The sequence below is a fragment of the Dendropsophus ebraccatus genome, chromosome 7 (genome assembly GCF_027789765.1).
Source record: "Dendropsophus ebraccatus isolate aDenEbr1 chromosome 7, aDenEbr1.pat, whole genome shotgun sequence".
Taxonomy (NCBI): domain Eukaryota; kingdom Metazoa; phylum Chordata; class Amphibia; order Anura; family Hylidae; genus Dendropsophus; species Dendropsophus ebraccatus.
In genome coordinates this window covers 89,194,252-89,213,483 of record NC_091460.1, presented here as the reverse complement: position 1 = coordinate 89,213,483, position 19,232 = coordinate 89,194,252, and the positions used below count along the sequence as shown (strand labels likewise).

At 45.4% G+C, this 19,232-nt stretch overlaps 1 protein-coding gene across 1 annotated transcript in view; it reads left to right on the top strand.

The window, feature by feature from the left end:
• The window catches only part of LOC138796897 (calcyphosin-like protein), a 76,631-nt gene that overhangs the window by 48,075 nt on the left and 9,324 nt on the right, over nucleotides 1–19,232 (top strand). The window contains exons 3-4 of the mRNA XM_069976631.1: nucleotides 1,732–1,909; nucleotides 9,822–10,031. Coding sequence (XP_069832732.1) covers nucleotides 1,732–1,909; nucleotides 9,822–10,031 — 388 coding nt within the window. The remainder of the gene's footprint in view (nucleotides 1–1,731; nucleotides 1,910–9,821; nucleotides 10,032–19,232) is intronic.

Genomic DNA, 19,232 nt, shown 5'->3' with positions numbered 1-19,232 from the left:
CTCAGCTTGCCCAGGTCCAATTGGCTGAATAAGCTTTCAGTCATCTGACGCTCCTGGCTGAAGATGTAGAAAAAAATACGCTGACTAACGGAGCTCCAGGAACCCACAAACGACAGGAAGCTCGCACAAAGGTGGACCCAGGAGTGAGGGTAAGTATAAAAATAAAAATGGTATTTGCCGTTGTTTTTTTTTTTTACAGGCACTGGAGTTGCCCTTTTAGGGGGCCCTCTGATTGGGCAGGAGTATATTAAAAACCAGTACACTCTAGCCTCTGATAAGCCAAGAAATAGAGACGGGACAAGTGTGGTTTACACAGTTCAGGAAGTGGAAGTGGCACACAGTAGAATACATCATGTGGAAACACATGTTCACAGTTAACCCCTGTAGAAAATCTTCTTGAGCTGTGCTAGGTAGTGCACAAGTGACAAAGACAGTGGTGGGAGTGCAGAATACAGGCCCTTCAGCTCAGAGCATATACAAGCAGTAGTACTGACTTAGGGCCCTATTCCACGGGCCGAGGAGGGCCCGATCAACTATGTAAATGAGCGCCGATCTGCTGCTCGTTTACTGCTCGTTTACTGGGCCTATTCCACGGCCCGATGATCATTGAGCGAGGGCTGCAAGGACATCGTTACCGATGTCCTTGCAGCCCTTGCAGCATCATACATTACCTGCAGGTCTTCTTCCCTGCTCTGTCTTCGTCCCCGGGTCCCGCACGCTCTATCTTCAGAATGGCCTGTCAGCTGACAGGCCACTCAGCCAATCACAGGCCGCGTCGGTCCCGGCCTGTGATTGGCTGAGCGCTCCGTCAGCTGACAGGCCATTCTGAAGATAGAGCGTGCGGGACCCGGGGACGAAGACAGAGCGGAGAAGAAGACCTGCAGGGAATGTATGATGCTGCTGCTTGTCAAATTGTCGGTCGCCCGCAGCGCACCGCTATTCAACCGTAGCGATGCACGGTGGGGGAACGATGATTTTAGGTCTGGCCCTAAATGAACGATCAGCCAATGACACGATCATCGGCTGATCGTTCTCTCTATTCCACCGAACGATAATCGGCCGAATCGGGCCAAATGGGGCCGATTCGGCCGATTATCGTTACTGTGGAATAGGGCCCTTACACACATTGGGAGTGAGGCTGTAGACACAGCTCATGGAGCCTCCATCGCGACAGTTATTACCCCCTGAAGTAAGATTTCCCACTGCATCTGTCACTTATAGTGGTTTGTCGACTTGCCTGTCTCATATGTACCAGAAATACAGAGAGAGAGAGGTCACCTGTCCTCTGTCTCTGAGCGAGGATAGAGAGATCAGCAGCTATGCAAAATATGCAGGGAAATGTAGTTTCCTGGGGGACACCATCTAGAAAACGGAGCAGCATTTAAAATAGTTTGCAACTGGAGAACAGAGCAATGCAAAAATGCAGAAGCCATGTCAAAATGACAGTGGGGGAGTGAGGAGTGGTAAGTGGAAGGGTTTTGAAGATTTTTGGGGGAGAGGATTGGCAGAATATCGCTTTAAGTTTCTATGTTTATATACTTGTCAGGCTAGATTCACACTGTGTTTTCGTAGTTAGTCTGTTCTATAGTTATATTTCATTTTAAGTACAGAAAATGTGATCAACTGTGGATATGTTACATGAACAGTGTGAACCGAGTCTGAAAATTTCATCATGATTTATTCCCATGATTTATTCCCACTTGTAACCACCTTTTTTTTAACAAAATCCAGAGCTTTCCGTATCATGGATGATAATCGCAGTAATTGTTTGGATTTGGAGGAATTCACCAAAGGACTGCAAAACTATGGTCTGTCTCTCCAACCAGAAGAAGTCAATGAGATTTTTGAGCGATTTGACAGAAATCAGGATGGAACCATCAACTTTGATGAATTCTTGAACTCTGTCAGGGTGAGAATAAAATAATCCCTTACATAGTTATTTATACACCTTTGTTTCATAGAGAACCTTTCAGCTATGGTTTAATGTGTCAAATTTGCAAAAACTAAACAAAAACAAGAATGCTGTTAATTTAGATTGCACTATTTTACTATGGACATTATAGGGAATCTATTAAATATTTTTGTATAGAATAATCACTGCGCCAACTACAGGTTAAAGTAAGGCCGGCTCCAGGTTTTTGTGGATCTTTGGGCGACAGAGTCTCAGCGGGCCCCTTTGTGGAGAAAATTATGAGACATCATTATTATGGCGTCTCAGTGCCGGGGGGGGGGGGGGGGGGGTGTTAAGGGCCCCTGCTGAGAGCCCTTAATAGTGACAGTGGACTAGTGGTTGCACTCAGTGAGATTTATGTACTTAGGTTTAATAAAGAAGACCGTATGTTAAGAGTGCAGCAGTGACCCATGCTCAGGGCCTCTTAGGTTGCACATGCTGTCTCAGGTTTAAAGGAACAGTGCATCCCTAACTGGTCTAGTGCTGGTCTAGTGCACTAAACATCTCCCTATAAATCCTTGCTCTGCTCTGACCCTAGGGTGGGAGCCTATGCCTGCTTCCTAGTGTGTGGTCCCAGCTCTCCCAGCATGATTCATGACCATGATTCGTGCCTGTGGTTCCTGCTCCCTGCTCCTTATATCATCGCTAGTGGTGCAGCGGATCCACGACTCCAGTCCAACAATGGGTCCCGGCAAGGTGCCTGACGTTTGCGAGACCACCACAGTGGTCGCCAAGCAGTATCAGCAGATATAGCAGCAATCCCAGCAGTTACAGCAGTTGTCTGCCGCCTTGTAGCAGCATATTCCGGCCGAACAAGCCCCATCAGAGCCTCCCCCGTCACCAATAACGTCTGCCCTTGGGCCAAATCTATACCTGGCGTTGCCGGGCTGCAAAAACTCAGTGTGAACCCATCCTAAAACAGCTTGGCTAAAAAGCTGTGCTAGGGTAGGACTTTGCGCAAAAACTGAAAATTTGCACATGATAAATCTAATGAAAAATGTAGTTAATAGAAAACCTTGCCCCCTCCCAGTGCAAACATTGAAAAAAGGCCCAAGCAGTGGGAACTGAGGGAACCCTTAATTATCTTGCACAGATTTTTATGAAGTGCACAAAATCTCCTTAGTAGCCCCCAAAAATTGTGCAAACGCAATGATAAATTCCCCCTATATGTTTAGACTTTTAAGATTTACATCAGTCAGCTTAACTTAGCAGACAAAGCTGGATCCCAATAAAATGTTGAAAAATAGGGGGTGCTCCGTCACCAGCCATCGCTTCTTTGGAGATATCTGCAACTATGTCGGGCTCCCAGAGACAGAACAAGAAGGAGAAGAAAGAGGAGAGTGCCAGGAACGCACTGCTGCACTGAAAGAATCCGCGAAGCAGAAGAAGAGCGAGGGGAGTAGGGGAGCAGCCGCGACCCAGCACATAGTGAAGCCACGGCCATCTTGGACAACGCAGCCCTCATTGCAGCTCTCGCAAGCGGCCCTATTTTAGCCTCCAGATCACTGCAGATACCGACACTTGTGAGTAGGGACACGGAGAGGTCCCGTTCCCCTCCAGGCACCCCACCAACTATACATAGCCCACAGGGATTCCACAATGAGCCTGTCACACATAATACAGGCTCGGCGGCCATCTTGATTGGGGCAGACAGCGTAGCAGCCTACCGAGACAAAGGAGCAGCAGCTGTAGTAACTGATATCTCCTCTAAGTTGGCTCCAAAGGACTATGTTAAACAAAAACACTTGATCACCATCACATATAATGATAATACGGAGGGGACTGACTCTATTTTCAACACGAACAGTGCATCTTGTAAAACAGAGAGCTTGCAATTACACACTCATGCCAGACCTGCACAACACAAAAGGCAATCACAGGAGTCAGGCGATTCTGAGGTATCAACCACACCAATTGATTCCGATTATGATGAACGGCCAACTAATAAAAAGAAACTCCTGCAAACCCCCAGAAAACGCGACATGAATAAATCCTTTTACTCCCATGTCAACTGTTCATCAGACGAATCCTCATCCTCTTACTCTCACTGGGCCATCCATAAACCATCACCTATAGAACCTGAGCAAACACACTCTACTGAAAGTGCAATTAACGCGTTACAAGGTCACCCAAAACTCCAAGCACTTTTATCTCTGATCCCAAAAAAACAGGACCTCAACAACTTAGCTACTGATTTGAAGTCCCTATGGCGGAAAGACCTCACGCTGGTCCAAAATAAAGTTACCTCATTAGAAAAAATGTCAGAAACTCTGGGGAAAAGAGGCTCAAATAAAAGACCTGATCTATACAACCCAATCTCTTCAAGTTTACTCTAAGATTAGACGATATCGAGAATAGTAATAGAAGAAACAATGTTAGAATGAGAGGCCTACTAGAAGAAGTAAAATCTAATGAACTACATGGGTGTTATCTTTAATCTTTAATAGAATCCTGGATAGGCCCCTAGAAGCTCATATCGAACTTGAAAGAGGTCACAGAGCCTTAAAACTGAAAGGAGGAGACCCAAGAAGACCTAGGGACGTGATATGTAGAGTACTTTATTATACCTTGAAAGAGGAAATTATGGGAAGAGCCAGGTCCCTAAAGGATATTGACTTCAATGGCAGTAAAATTCAAGTATACACTGACCTTTCCCTTTTGACTTTGAGACAGAGAGCCACTCTCAGACCCCTGACATAGAAGCTACAGAAACGTAAATTCCAATATAAATGGGGCTTCCCCTTCTCTCTCTCTGTAAGACACCCAGGAGGAACAGAGACTCTACGGGATCCTAATGATTTACCTGGCTTTCTGACTACATTAGGCTTACAGAACCTATACCTTCCTGTGTGGTGTGACCTACATCGAAACATGGTTCTGCCTCCTCCGGATTACATCACCCAAGACCGATCTAGAACCTCCTCCAGCACAAGTGATGTTCATGCTCCAGCATCTCTACCTCAGAGGACGAAGAAGACCCCCTAAAACAGAACGTCACAAAAACCTCCATAAGAGACACTTCTTTATATGAATATGGTCCTGTATGCATAACCTGTCTTTTCTCTTCTACTAAGTAGCTGTTTTATACCTGGTTACGATCGTCGTGTTTTATTCTATATGCAAGTATATATATGCTTCTTTGCTCCTGATATTTCTAGAAATCCCACAGAACGATTTAGCTATAGATCTTTGGAAAATTTATAGTGACTCCTTTAGTTAATTCCCAAAAATTTTTTGTTGTTGTTTTTATGTGTTTTCAGTTAAGGTACAGTATATTCCACAACTAACCAACACATAGGCGGTTTATCTGCCTCAAGAATACAAACCAGATACATAGTGTTTTACATACTACAGTGATAAGTTCACATTTAGGATATAAGTTTCTATTTTTATCTACACTTTATACAGTATTACAGCTTTGATCTTTCCTATAATTTGTATACCATATAGAATTAGGATACTCTCTGACTATGCAAGTTTTACCTCCAACAGGATAACCACATCACAACTTTACGGATTTATATTAGTATAGACGAGGGTGGAGAGCCAAATACTTATACATATAGGAGGTATACAAAACCCGCCTCCATAAGACAATTTCCCACAAGAAAGGAAATACATCTGCACCCTTCGTAACAGGAATATATAAATGGGCCTTCTACACACCAGACATCATACAAGTGACCCACGTTACCCTTCTTTGCACAACACTTTGAGTACCATAATATACTATTTGTGACAGGAGGCTAACTCCACATAAGCTATTCCCCTCATCTCGAAAGCCTTACTCTTACTTCACACAGATTAGGGGCCTCGATTAAGGCAACTCAATAATAATCCCCAATAATGAGATGTCCGTGCTAACATAGGCCACAACGACTGAAGCATATCAGTTAAACCACCATGTTACTAATATTCTGAAATTTCACCAGCGCTTCAACCCACATTCCTAGAAGTTACTTAAGACTATTGTCACACTTAGTCCCTCTGCGTACTTGGTACGCTTTTTTGGTTCTTTCTTTCTATCCTTTTGTGTCCTATCCCTCCTCTTTCTTGTGCAGCGGTTCCAAATCTATGCCTCAAGACACCTCCATGAAACAAAAGACGGTAGTTTTGAAATTAGAAAGCTTACATCTGACTTAAGACTATCTTATATACAGACAAGGACGAACATATAATATTTTATTCGCTAACTTCAAAGGTTTCACTAGGCCTCCTTCATACCTGCAGTAGACACATGTTGGAACCAATCTTCAATACTTTGCACTCATATCTTTTAAAGCGTAACTTTCATATTTTTTTTATTGCAGAAATCAGTAGTATAAGCGATTTTAAGAAACTCTGTAATAGGTTTTATCAGCCAAAAAGCCTCCTTCTGTACTCAAGAAGCAATCTCCCAGCCTCCCCCCCCCCCCCGACTTCTTATCTGTTCATTATCAGGCAAACCCGTCTTCATTACAGAGAAGCCAGTGAAGACGGGCTCTGCTCTCTCCATTCTATCCTTATGGAGGGGGGAGGGGCCGAGGGAGATGAGGGAGCAGGAATAGGAGACATGAAGGTCAGCTGTTTGTAGACTGTCTGGGCACCTAAACCGCAGGATTCTGGGGTCAGAAAGGTCAGTGCTTATCTATGAACTTACTGAGAGAAGATTGCAGGGTGTTGTGCTTTGCAAGACTGCTCCGTGCTCAGTCACTCCTCTCAGCCCCTCCCCTCTCCATAGCCACATAATGGAGACAGAAATCTTTCTTCATCTGAAGTGAGGGGGGAGGCTGGGAGATTGCTTTTTCAGTCCAGAAGGAAACTCTTTTGGTTTATAAAACCTATTACAGAGTTTCTTAAAATCGCTTGAACTGTTGATATTTAATGTTTTCAAAAAAATGACCTTGAAATTACAGTTACGCTTTAACTCTAACATTGAGTATTACATTAGGAGGTATCTCTGAGACGCCAACATAGTATAAGAGCAAGAATTTACAATCAATCTGAAGAAGATCCAGTGACTTCGGTCTAGGTAGAATATTTTTTGTTTAATTGTCTTCCCATAATTTCTGAATTAGCTGCACATACCCCTCCCTATTCACCCTATCTCTCTCCTTACTTTCTACTTAAATATTGTCTGTCCGTATTTTTGTTTTTTCTCTTTTCTCTTTGGCTACTTGATTTAGGTGATAAGTGTTCACATTACTTTTTATTATTGTAGTACAGCATGTTTTATACGAATTCTATATGCTACGGATAACTACTTTATACAAATTGTTAAAAATTCTCTTTCTTTAATAAAAACTTAATTAGCAAGGGAAAAAAATAAAAAATAAAATAAAATGTTGAAAAATAAAGTACGCCATGGGTGACTGTTCCCAGACGACCCTGGGCGTACCGGTACGTCCTTTGCTATGAAGCGCGCTCCGGGCGGAGCATGCTTCATAGGAGGTGGGGGCCGGCTGCAATGAGCAGCCCAGCACTCACCCTTAATGACAGATGCAGCGATCGCGATCATGCCGCAAATAGATTAAATGTAGTCAATTCTTAACAGTGAGCAGATGCCTGCCTGTTTGTGAGAACAAGCAGCAAATACAGTGGTAGCCAGCCTATTCACAGGGAATCAAAAGAAATATGCTGTGCTGTTTATACAATTAGCCCTAACAAGGGCTTTTGGGGACTTTCCTGCCTAGAATGAGCTAAATCCTCCCTCTCCCTACTGCAGCCTCTCTCCCTGACTAGCTGCAACATGGCATCTGCCGACAAGCTGGGAATGCCAAGTTCTTACACTCTAGAGGTCACATGACTAAGTCAGCCAATGAATGTAGACGCTAGATGCTGTTCTCGCGATGCCAGCGTGCTCCGAGGGCCTGTCTCCCCTCCCCCCCCCCCTCATAGTTATTGGTGGGAAAAAAGTGCCAGGGAAGGTGGGAGGTAAAACTGATTATTATTGCAATTTCTGCCTTATGCTGGATCAAAAATGAGTATTTGAAATAGTGTGGTATTCAACTGAATACCTACTCAATCAAGTACTACTCGGTCATCTGTATCCTCGTCACATCATTCCACCTGAGCATTTGGTTCCCGTGGCTGCCTCCATACTACAGAGTGTCCCTCCTGGCAAGACATATGTATGTCCTGCGCTTCGTAGGAGGGTAGACTGATTTTCCAACATTACTAGTGGCCTAGTCTCTACAAGGACGTCAAGGACTATGTGGCCTCTTGTATCATCTGTGCCCAAAACAAGGCTTCCCGTTTAAAACCTGCGGGGTTACTCCAGCCCTTGCCTATTCCTGATCATCTTTGGGATTACATAGCCATGGAATTTATTACCGATCTTCCTCCATCTGTGGGCAATAGCCGGTCTTTTCCTTCAGCATGTCTTGCTTCTGCATGGCCTGCCTCTACATATCGTCTTTGACAGAGACCCACAATGTGTCGCCAGGTTTTGGCATGCCTTCTGTTCCCAGGTCAAGTCAGATTTTTCTTCTGCCTACCACCCGGAAACCACCGGATAAGTTGAGAGAGCTAACCAGGTACTGGGCAACTAGGCATCTCCACTATCCCAGACATTTTATTCTTATGCAGCAGATATATAATTCCTATGATGCCACATCAGCTGTAGTGTAGTATTCAGGAAACACAAGTAAATGCACAACTGAGTAATCTCTTCTGAAGCTTTCCTTACTGCAGTTCTTTACTGCCCGTACTTGGCAGGCTGTTAGGACAGATCACATCATTTTATCCTCTTCTGCTCTTACTTTGCAACATGTGAGGGCAGATTACACCATTTCCTCCTTGGAAGGCCGTGAGGGCAGATGACATAATTTCCTTATCCACTGCCCTTATGTGGCAGGCTGTGACAGCAGATAACTTTACCTCCTCCTCTACACCCCTTACTTGGCAGGCTGTGAGGGCAGACAACATCACTTCCTCCCCTGCTGCTGCCCTTACTAGGAAGGCTGTAAGGGCAGATTACATCACCTCCTCCTCTGCTGCCCTGATTTGGCAGGCCATGATGGCAGACAACATTACTTCCTGTACACGCCAACAGAGTTTAGGAGAACTGCAAATAAGTTGGGCAAAAGATTAAAAATTTTTTTTTTAAAAAGGGTCGAGAAAGGATGACAGACACTGCAAGTCTGCACATAGAATTTTTAAGAGACTTAAAACAGGTATGTGTAACAACAGGAATTGTGGATCCGCTGTACCACCGGTAACAATGACTAAGCGGCACCAGGCAGCAGAGTCTAAGGGGCCGCTGGTTTTCACCAGTGCCCACCACCAGGTGCCTTAGACTTGGCTGTAGCAGGCAATCCCAAGGATGCTATTCCTGGCTTGGCGATAGCAGTCAGAGGCAGGAAGCACAGATAGCCAGAACAGCGGAACAAGGAACCACAGGCAGGAACCACAGACAGGAATCACAGGCACAAATCACGGGCAGGAATCATGGGAGAGCTGGAACCACAAACTAGGAAGCATGCAGAGGCTCGAACCATAGGCATTTGTAGGGGAGTGTTTAGTGCAACCACCAATAAAGGGTGTACTGCCCTTTTAAATTTCACTGAGTTGGCACGTGCACACCATAGGAGGCAGGGAGACGCAACCGTTGGGAGAACACATTGCAGGAGTGTTAAGCAGTGGGGCGCCAGAGGGGGCTGAAGATAAACTAGGCCATGTGGACTCCGGCGCCGGCAGAGAGAGAGAGAGGAGTTGGGAGAACGGGTGCCGGGACGCTGCTGCAGCCCTTACGGTGCGTTTTAAACTTTTTGTAATCCAATCGTCCAAACCTTCATATGCAGTATCTATCATCAGGAAAGAGTCCACATTCACCATCACCCATATGATAAAATTTTATAATGTAGTAACAATGCAAATTATGTCACCACAGCCTCCAATGTCCAGCGCTCGCAGACAAGTCATACTAGAGGCTTTCCGTAAAATGGATAAGACGGGCGATGGAGTGATCACCATTGAGGACCTGAAAGGAGTCTACAATCCAAAATGTCACCAGAAATATCAGAATGGGGAGTGGAATGAGAGACAAGTGTTCTCTCATTTCTTGGAGAACTTTGATTCACCCAATAACAAGGATGGACAGGTATGCCTCACGATATATATATACAGTGGTGCCTTTGTTTAAGAGTATCTTGGATGGAGAGCGTTTTGCACGAAGAGCTCACAGTTTTTCAAAATTGTGACTTGGTTTAAGGGCATTGCTTTGGTTTAAGAACTTCCTGTACTGGGTGGGAAGGGAAGTGGGCGAGGGGCAGGGGCGTAGCTAAAGGCTGATGTGCCCTGGTGTAAAATTTTAGTTTGCCCCCCCCCCATGCCATCCCCTAATGTACTACGCCACTGCCTCCCCTTCATGTACTGTACCACTGTCCCCTCTAATGAATGGACTGTACTCTTTCATTCTCTAATCATTTTTTCCCAATATTTGACAGCGAAAAAACTACAACTCCCATCATAACCTGTCAGCAGGGCATGAATGGGTGGTGTAGTTCTGCAACTTGGAAAGCCACATGCTGCAAACCTACAACTCCTATCATGACTGTTTGCAGGGCATGATGGGGGTTGTAGTTCTAGGGATAATAATCTTACCTATCCAGATTCCTGCTCTTTTCTGGAGTTCTGTCCTCCTCTGGTCAGGTCTGGCTTCTTTCTATGATGGCGGAGCTAATCACTTGGCTTGTATTACACAGAGCAGGAGTCCAGGAGGCAGCAGTGGGCTCCTGCCAGCGGTCTATTCACTTGTATCAGCAATTGCGGATACAACTGAACAGGGAGGGAGACAGGGCCAGACTGGCACTAAAAAGCAGCCCGGGCATACAAAGCAGCCTTTCAGCCCCCATAAAATATTATAGAACAGTGCCCCACATAGTATCCAATCCCCCCATATAGGGCCCCACATAGTATCCAACCACCCTAATATAGTGCCCCATATAGTATCCAATCCCCCTTATATAGTGCCCCACCAGAAAAAAAACACACTAGTCAGTCACCTGTCCGCTGATCCCAGCAGCATCTCTCCGGGCAGAGCGCGCACTCCCATCTTCCTCCGGCGTGGACAGTGGGGTATAGAGACACTGCCTGTGCCGGATGTGTCCTGCAGCCTCTGTCATGAATTATAGTGGCTGCAGGGACACCCAGCAGTGGCAGTGTCTCTATACCCCGCTGCCCAAGCCGGAGGATGATGGGAGTGCACTCTGTGCCGGGAGAGGAGCAGCTGGGACCGGCTGACAGGTTAGTTACTGGTTTGTTGTTTTTCTTTTAAGAGGACACTGAGTACCGTTCTAGGATGGCTGGACAGCACCCTGAAATCGAGACTGTCCCACAGGATCCGGGACAGTTGGGAGCCATGCATATATACCTATACAGGAAAAAAAACACACAAATGCTGTACACACAAGCACATACATACATACATACATACAGTCATATGTACACATATATACCCATACACACACATGCTGTACACAAAGGTACATACATACAGTCCCATATACACATACGGACATAGAGACACATACAATTACATATACACAGGCACATAGAGTCAAGCACATACACAACCATACAGAGACACACAGACGCTGTATAACAGGCACTTACAAACAGTCTTATGTACACATACAGGGACACACACACATACATGCTGTACATAGAGGCAGATACATACAGTCAGATACATACAGTCAGCTTCATAAATACTCATACAGGGACAGAGACAAACACATACACACACACACACACACACACACACTGTACACAGAGGCACACATACAGCCAGCCATATACAGTGGGGAAAAAAAGTATTTAGTCAGTCACCAATAGTGCAAGTTCCACCACTTAAAAAGATGAGAGAGGCCTGTAATTGACACCATATGTAGACCTCAACTATGGGAGACAAAATTAGAAAACAAATCCAGAAAATCACATTGTCTGATTTTGTAAGAATTTATTTTCAAATTATGGTGGAAAATAAGTATTTGGTCAGTAACAAAATTTCATCTCAATACTTTGTTATATATCCTTTGTTGGCAATGACAGAGGTCAAACGTTTTCTGTAAGTTTTCACAAGGTTGGCACACACTGTTGTTGGTATGTTGGTCCCTTCCACCATGCAGATCTCCTCTAGAGCAGTGATGTTTTGGGGCTGTCGCTTGGCAACACAGACTTTCAACTCCCTCCAAAGGTTTTCTATAGGGTTGAGATCTGGAGACTGGCTAGGCCACTCCAGGACCTTGAAATGCTTCTTTTTTTTTTTTTTTTTCCCAAATATTTTTATTGGATTTTCAAAAGTTATAGCCAAAAACAATAAGGTGCCATGCAAGACACAAACATTGCACCACATATAAAACAGAAATATAGAAGAAACATTTGCCGGTAATGGGATTGTAACAAGAGAATCAGGACATATGGAGAGACCCTTAATAGTACAGAGTGGTCATCATATCATACCGGAAAAAGTGCTCGCAGCACACTATAGTAAAAAGGGTCAGTAAGAACAGGGTATCAAAGAAAGAAAATCAATGTGGAAGTTGTAAGACCCCTAAGGTACCCTTCAATTACTCCGTACAGTACCATTTTGTGAACTGAAATGGCTTCACTATGTCATGAATTGCCTGTGGATCATAATGCTTTAAAATAAAGGGTCTCCATTTTTGGAAAAATTTCTTTGTACCAGAGTCTTTATGCCTATCCGTATCTATCTTATCGATACCAAAAAAGAACTTCTTCTGTGCCACTACCAAATCAAGGTCAGGTACATTAGGCAATAACCAATTGGTGAACAAACACCGTAAAGCAATCAGTAAAGTGATATGCACCAATTGAGGTATTGCCCTGCCATCCGACGTTGATTCGGGGGGTCTCAATTGGTGAAATAGGAGTACCTTCGGAGCTAAATCAAGTTTGATCTTGTAGGTGGTGTGAATGTAAGTAATCATCATGCTCCAATAGGAGACTGTGGAAGGGCAAGTCCACACTCCATGCCATAGGTTGGTGAGGGGGGCGTGACATTTAGGACATTCAGTGATTCTATCGGAGAAGGATGGCAACGGAAGGATATTGAATCCATACAATGCTGAATGTGAAAGCTTAAAGTATGTCTCCCGCCATCGCTCATTTATAATACATTTCCTGATAACCGCCCATCCTGACAAAATTACTTCTATAATATCCTTGTCTCCTGTCAGCGGGCCCATTTGTTGAAAAGCTTCTTAGGATCTACCTTAAGGAAGTCGTTCCGTAGGGCATTATATAAGATAGATATGGATGCCTTATTAGTACTGTCACCAATTATCCCATCTAGTCCGTGTTGTTGAGATTCCTTCTTGACATTTCTAAGTCTGGCGGTACAAAACGCATGAACCTGGTTAATATACAAATTATGCGTGAGTGGCAACTGGAATTTTGTCTGTATTTCCTGGGGTGTAAGCCAGCGTTGCTGACTAGAGTTCATGAGGTCGCCTGCGCAGTTAAAGCCTTTTTCATGCCAAACTTTCAGCCAGTCAACATTTTGGCCCTTCAAAAATTCCGGGTGCCTGTCTAAAGGCATGTGCTTGGACAGCAGAAATGGAAGTCCAAGCAGCTTTCAAAGCACTTTCCATGATACTATCGAGTCACGGAGGAGGCAGGATTGTTTTATTTCAGAGGGCAATTTGGTATAGTTGGTATGCAAAAGGCTTATAAGGTTCCAAGGAAAAGCGAGATCCTGTTCTAAGAGGAGGTTGGAAAAGTGGGAGGAGTTGTGTAACCAGTCCATAATATGACGGAAGAGACTCACCAAGTTGTATCCCCGTACATTTGGGAAGTTCACACCTCCTTTTGCTTTGCACAACATAAGTTTTGCTAGGGATATCCGCGGACGCTTGCCATTCCATATGAACTTGGAAAAGGCTGCCTGCAGTGCGTTAATATCTGTGTGCTTTATCAGGAGTGGCAAGGTTTGCAAAGGATATAATAAGCGAGCAAAACTTATAATTTTTATTAAATGACATCGCCCCATGAAGGAGAGCGGAAGGGAGCGCCAAGATTGCAGTTCGGTGACTATCTTCCGTATAACCGGGGTATAATTTAGAGAGTATATCTGGCCGGTCGATTTCCCTATTTTGATTCCTAAATACGTGATGAAGGACGAGGCTACTACCAGGCCTAGTGATCGTGCAACTGATTGTAACTGAGTAGAGGCGTTCTCCAGTGGCAAGAGCTCGCTCTTTGTTTTATTTATCTTGTATCCCGTAAAGGAGCCGTACCAAAAGAAAAACTGGAATAATCGCGGTAAGTCAGATACGGGATTGCTAAGAAAAAGGAGTACGTCATCAGCAAACATTGCTAATTTTACCGTGTGATGACGAAGGCGTATGCCTTCAAAAGTGCCTGTTAGTGATAAGTGCCTTACTAAGGGCTCTATGGCTAGGTCAAATAAAAGGGGGGATAGGGGACACCCTTGGCGGGTACCTCTTTCCATTGGAAAGGGCTGGGAGAGTATACCCGGCGTGTATATATGTGCTGTGAGACCCTGATATAACCCTGACAAAAAGACCCTTAAGTTACCTTGGATCCCAAATTCATCAAGCACAGATCCCAGCCAGTCCCATCTAACGTTATCAAACGCTTTTTCTGCGTCTAGCGTCAGTAAAACCGGTTGGGAATCTGTCTGGGACCTGCGCCCCACGAAGTCCATTACTGCCAGAACCTTGCGGATGTTTACTACAGATGACCTATTCCTTACAAAACCCACCTGGTGGGTCCCCACTAAATCGGGAGAAAAACAGCCAACCTATCCGCGAGGATCTTGGTTAGCAACTTTATGTCCTGATTTATCAGGGAGATGGGTTGGTGCGAGCCCGGATCCACCAGGTCTTTACCTGGCTTGGGAAGAACTTTAATGTGCTCTTGCTTTGCCAAAGGGGAAAGGGTGCCTGTATTCCAAATATAATTAAAGTAATCAGTAAGCACCGGGGTGACCTGTGCATTCAGAATCTTGTAAAACTCACCCGGGTATCCATCGGGCCCAGGGGCCTTCCCGTTATTTAAAGATCGTATGGTGGCCACAACTTCCTCTTTAGTGATATCCGCACTAAGGGAGGCACGGTCATCATCTGACAGTGACGTCAAGTGTAGACCTCTCAAAAAGTCTGCATTATCCGTCACACTCGTCGGGGGGGATTTATAAAGCTTTGTATAAAAATCTCTTAAAATGTCGTTAATCTTACGGGGTTGTTTGTGAACAGAACCGTTCACGTCCTTAAGGGCCATAATATGGGATCGGGAGTAACTAGCCTTGGCCAATCTGGCTTTGTTGCCTTGCCGGAAGAAGTCCGTCTCCATATTAGATCTGTACATCCGCTCCCGTCTATCCAACCACAGCTCGTAGGACTGTCTCGCTTCCTGCCATCCTTTTTTAGTCTGGTCAGTAGAGGAGAGCAGGAAGTGAGAGTATGCTAGCTGTTGAAATGCTTCTTATGAAGCCACTCTTTCGTTGCCCTGGCGGTGTGCTTTGGATCATTGTCATGTTGAAAGACCCAGCCACGTTTAATCTTCAATGCCCTTGCTGATGGTAGGAGGTTTGCACTCAAAATGCTCTCACGATAAATGGCCCCATTCATTCTTTCATGTACCCGGATCAGTCGTCCTGGCCCCTTTGCAGAGAAACAGCCCCAAAGCATGATGTTTCCACCCCCATGCTTTACAGTAGGTATGGTGTTTGATGGATGCAACTCAGTATTCTTTTTCCTCCAAACACGACAAGTTGTGTTTCTACCAAACAGTTCCACTTTGGTTTCATCAGACCATAGGACATTCTCCCAATACTCTTCTGGATCATCCAAATGCTCTCTAGCAAACTTCAGACGGGCCCGGACATGTACTGGCTTAAGCAGTGGGACACGTCTGGCACTGCAGGATCTGAGTCCCTGGCGGCGTAGTGGGTTACTGATGGTAGGCTTTGTTACATTGGTCCCAGCTCTCCTCAGTTCATTCACTAGGTCCCCCTGCGTGGTTCTGGGATTTTTGCTCACCCCACGGGGTGAGATTGCGTGGAGCCCGAGATCGAGGGAGATTATCAGTGGTCTTGTATGTCTTCCATTTTCTAATTATTGCTCCCACAGTTGATTTCTTCACTCCAAGCTGGTTGCCTATTGCAGATTCAGTCTTCCCAGCCTTGTGCAGGGCTACAATTTTGCTTCTGGTGTCCTTTGACAGCTCTTTGGTCTTCACCATAGTGGAGTTTGGAATCTGACTGTTTGATGATGTGCACAGGTGTCTTTTTATACTGATAACAAGTTTAATCAGGTGCCATTACTACAGGTAATGAGTGGAGGAAAGAGGAGACTCTTAAAGAAGTTACAGGTCTGTGAGAGCCAGAAATCTTGATTGTTTGTAGGTGACCAAATACTTATTTTCCACCATAATTTGCAAATAAATTCTTACAAAATCAGACAATGTGATTTATCGGGATTTGTTTTCTCATTTTGTCTCTCATAGTTGAAGTCTACCTATGATGTAAATTACAGACGCCTCTCATCTTTTTAAGTGGGAGAACTTGCACTATTGGTGACTGACTAAATACTTTTTTCCCCACTGTATATACTCATACAGAGACACACACACACGCACACATGCTATACACAGAGGCACACATACAGCCAGCCATATATATACTCATACAGAGACACACACACGCACACACGCTGTTCACAGAGGCACACACATACAGCCAGCCATATATATACTCTTACAGAGACAGACACACACACACACATACAGCCAGCCAGCCACATATATACTCATATAGGGACACAGACAGACAGAGACACACACACACATGCTGTACATAGAGGCACACACATACATACTGTTAAGAGTTTGTTCCCTGTGTGTGAATTCGGCTGGAAGAACCAGCCGACGCCCTATCCCTTTGACCTGAATCACACACTTCATACTATGCTGCCAGGGAGCCAACACCCGGCTTCATACTTCTCCTGACTCCTCTCTGGTGCTCGTGGGGTTAAGCCTTCAGGTGTTGCATTCTCCTGAGGCTTGCTCCTGTCTGAGTACAGGGGAGGGCTCCCTGGCTGCTATTGGTGTCTCATGCTGCTGTCAGACTCCTTGCTCCTATCAGGGGCTGGGGCGGGAGCTCTGGTAGCATTTAAGCTGGTGAATTACTCCCTGTTATTGCCAGTGTATGTTTAGTCTCCAGCTACACCAGCATATTGTATTGTTCTGCTTGTTATCTGACATTTGAACTTGGACTTGGCCTCTGCCTCATCCTCTGTACTGCATTACCTCTTGTGCTTGACCTTGGACCGGACTCTGTTTACCCTTTGTTTGCTGATTTGGATTTTGACGTCATCTCCTGTTGCCGACTCGGACTGCCTGACCTGTTTGTATATACCTGTCTGTGTGTTCTGTTACCTCCCTGTATACCTAGTTAGGCTAGGGACTGTCGCCCAGTTGCTGCCCTAGGGTTTAGCCTAGGGGGGCAGGCAGGTAGGGACAGGGTTTGCGGGTCGAGAGAAGGGACTGCCATCTTCCCGGACCCCAGAACTCCCTGACACATACAGCCAGCCACCTATATACTCATACAGTGACACAGACAGACAGACAGACACACACACACACACACACACACACACACACGTGCTGTACATAGAGGCACACACATAAAGCCAGCCACCTATATACTCATACAGGGACACAGACAGACACACACAGTTCTTTACACTAAAGGCCCTATTCCACCAACAGATCTGACGACAGATTATCTGCCAAAGATTTGAAGCCAAACCCAGGAGTGGATTTGAAAAGAGGAGAAATCCAGTCTTTCCTTTATGACCTGTTGTCTCTTTATAGTCTGTTCCTGGGTTTGGCTTCAAAACTTTGGCAGATAATCTGTCGTCAGATCTGTTGGTGGAATAGGGCCTTAAGGCACTCTCATAGTCCTCCTCTCCTCTCCTGTATTCTTGGGGCAGTGTGTGTGGGCGGAGCTTCCTCTGCAGGGGGACGGGACTGCCCTGTAACCCCTTGTATGCTGTTTCTGTACTCTTCCCCACTGATCAGCATCAGACCAGCAGATCTCTTTCCTCCTCTTCCTCCTCCTGGAGCGTGTCATAGGGTTGGGCCATCAGCACTTAGTGAGGCTACCTGCTGCTGCTGCACACAGTCAGTGGAAGTTTCCGGCAGGGCCCTGAGTATCTGCTTTAGAAAGCGGGGGCCTGGGAGGGAGGGTGTCTGCTGCACTGCCGGTGCCTTTTTCAATATGCAGCCTGCTTAGTGCAGTTCTCCCAAACCAGCTGTCATTATCACAGCCGATTGGGGAGAACTGCGAGTGACAGAAAGTGGTGAGGGGGGGGGGAGGGGGATTGGAGTCGGCGGCCCCCCCCCCCAGCTTAGGGCCCCATGGCGACCACTGCGACCCCTATTGCTACGCCACTAGCGAGGGGCATGGTCTGCATAGCGTGGTCCACAGCACTGTACTATGACCCAGGAAGTCTCCTTCACCTTTCAAATCATAGTAGATCAACTTAAAGGAAAAGTCAGCCGAATAATTTTTATTAAAATATTGTTTCCCCCCCCCAAAAGTTATACAAATCACCAATATACACTTACTACGGGAAATGCACAAAGTGCTTTTTTCCCTGCAATTACTACTGCATTAAGGCTTCACTTCCTGGATAAAATGGTAATGTCACGACCCAACTCCCAGAGCTGTACAGGCTGTGGCTGCTAGATAGGATTATGGCTGGAGAGGTTGATGGCAGGGGGACACTGAGGGACACAGGGCACTGGAGTACACTGAGGGTCCTTCTGCCATCATCCTCTCCAACAGCCACAGCACGCACAGCTCTGGGAGTCATGTTGTGACATCGCCATTATATCCAGGAAGTGAAGCCTTGATGCAGTAGTAAGTGCAGGGAAAAAAGTACTTTATGTGCATTTCCCGTAATAAGTGTATATTGGTGATTCGTATAACTTTTGGGGGGCAATACAATGCTTTAATAAAAATTCTCCTTTAAGGCTGGGGCTTACATCAGAGGACAGGACTGTGGAGGTAATCTCTTCATAGCTGTAACCCCTCTTTCCCCAGACAGAGAGTGCTGCATTTATGTGCCCACATCTGCCCTCATTCCTCCATGCTCCCTGCAGTCTCTGTCAGCCCTTGTATTTCCCATCCTCTCCATTCCTGCTATAATGTGTCTGCACTTACACTCAGCCATTCACACTGCTGCTATATTGTACCTGTACTTAAACTCAGCTACACACACTGCTGCTATAATGTGCCTGCACTTACACT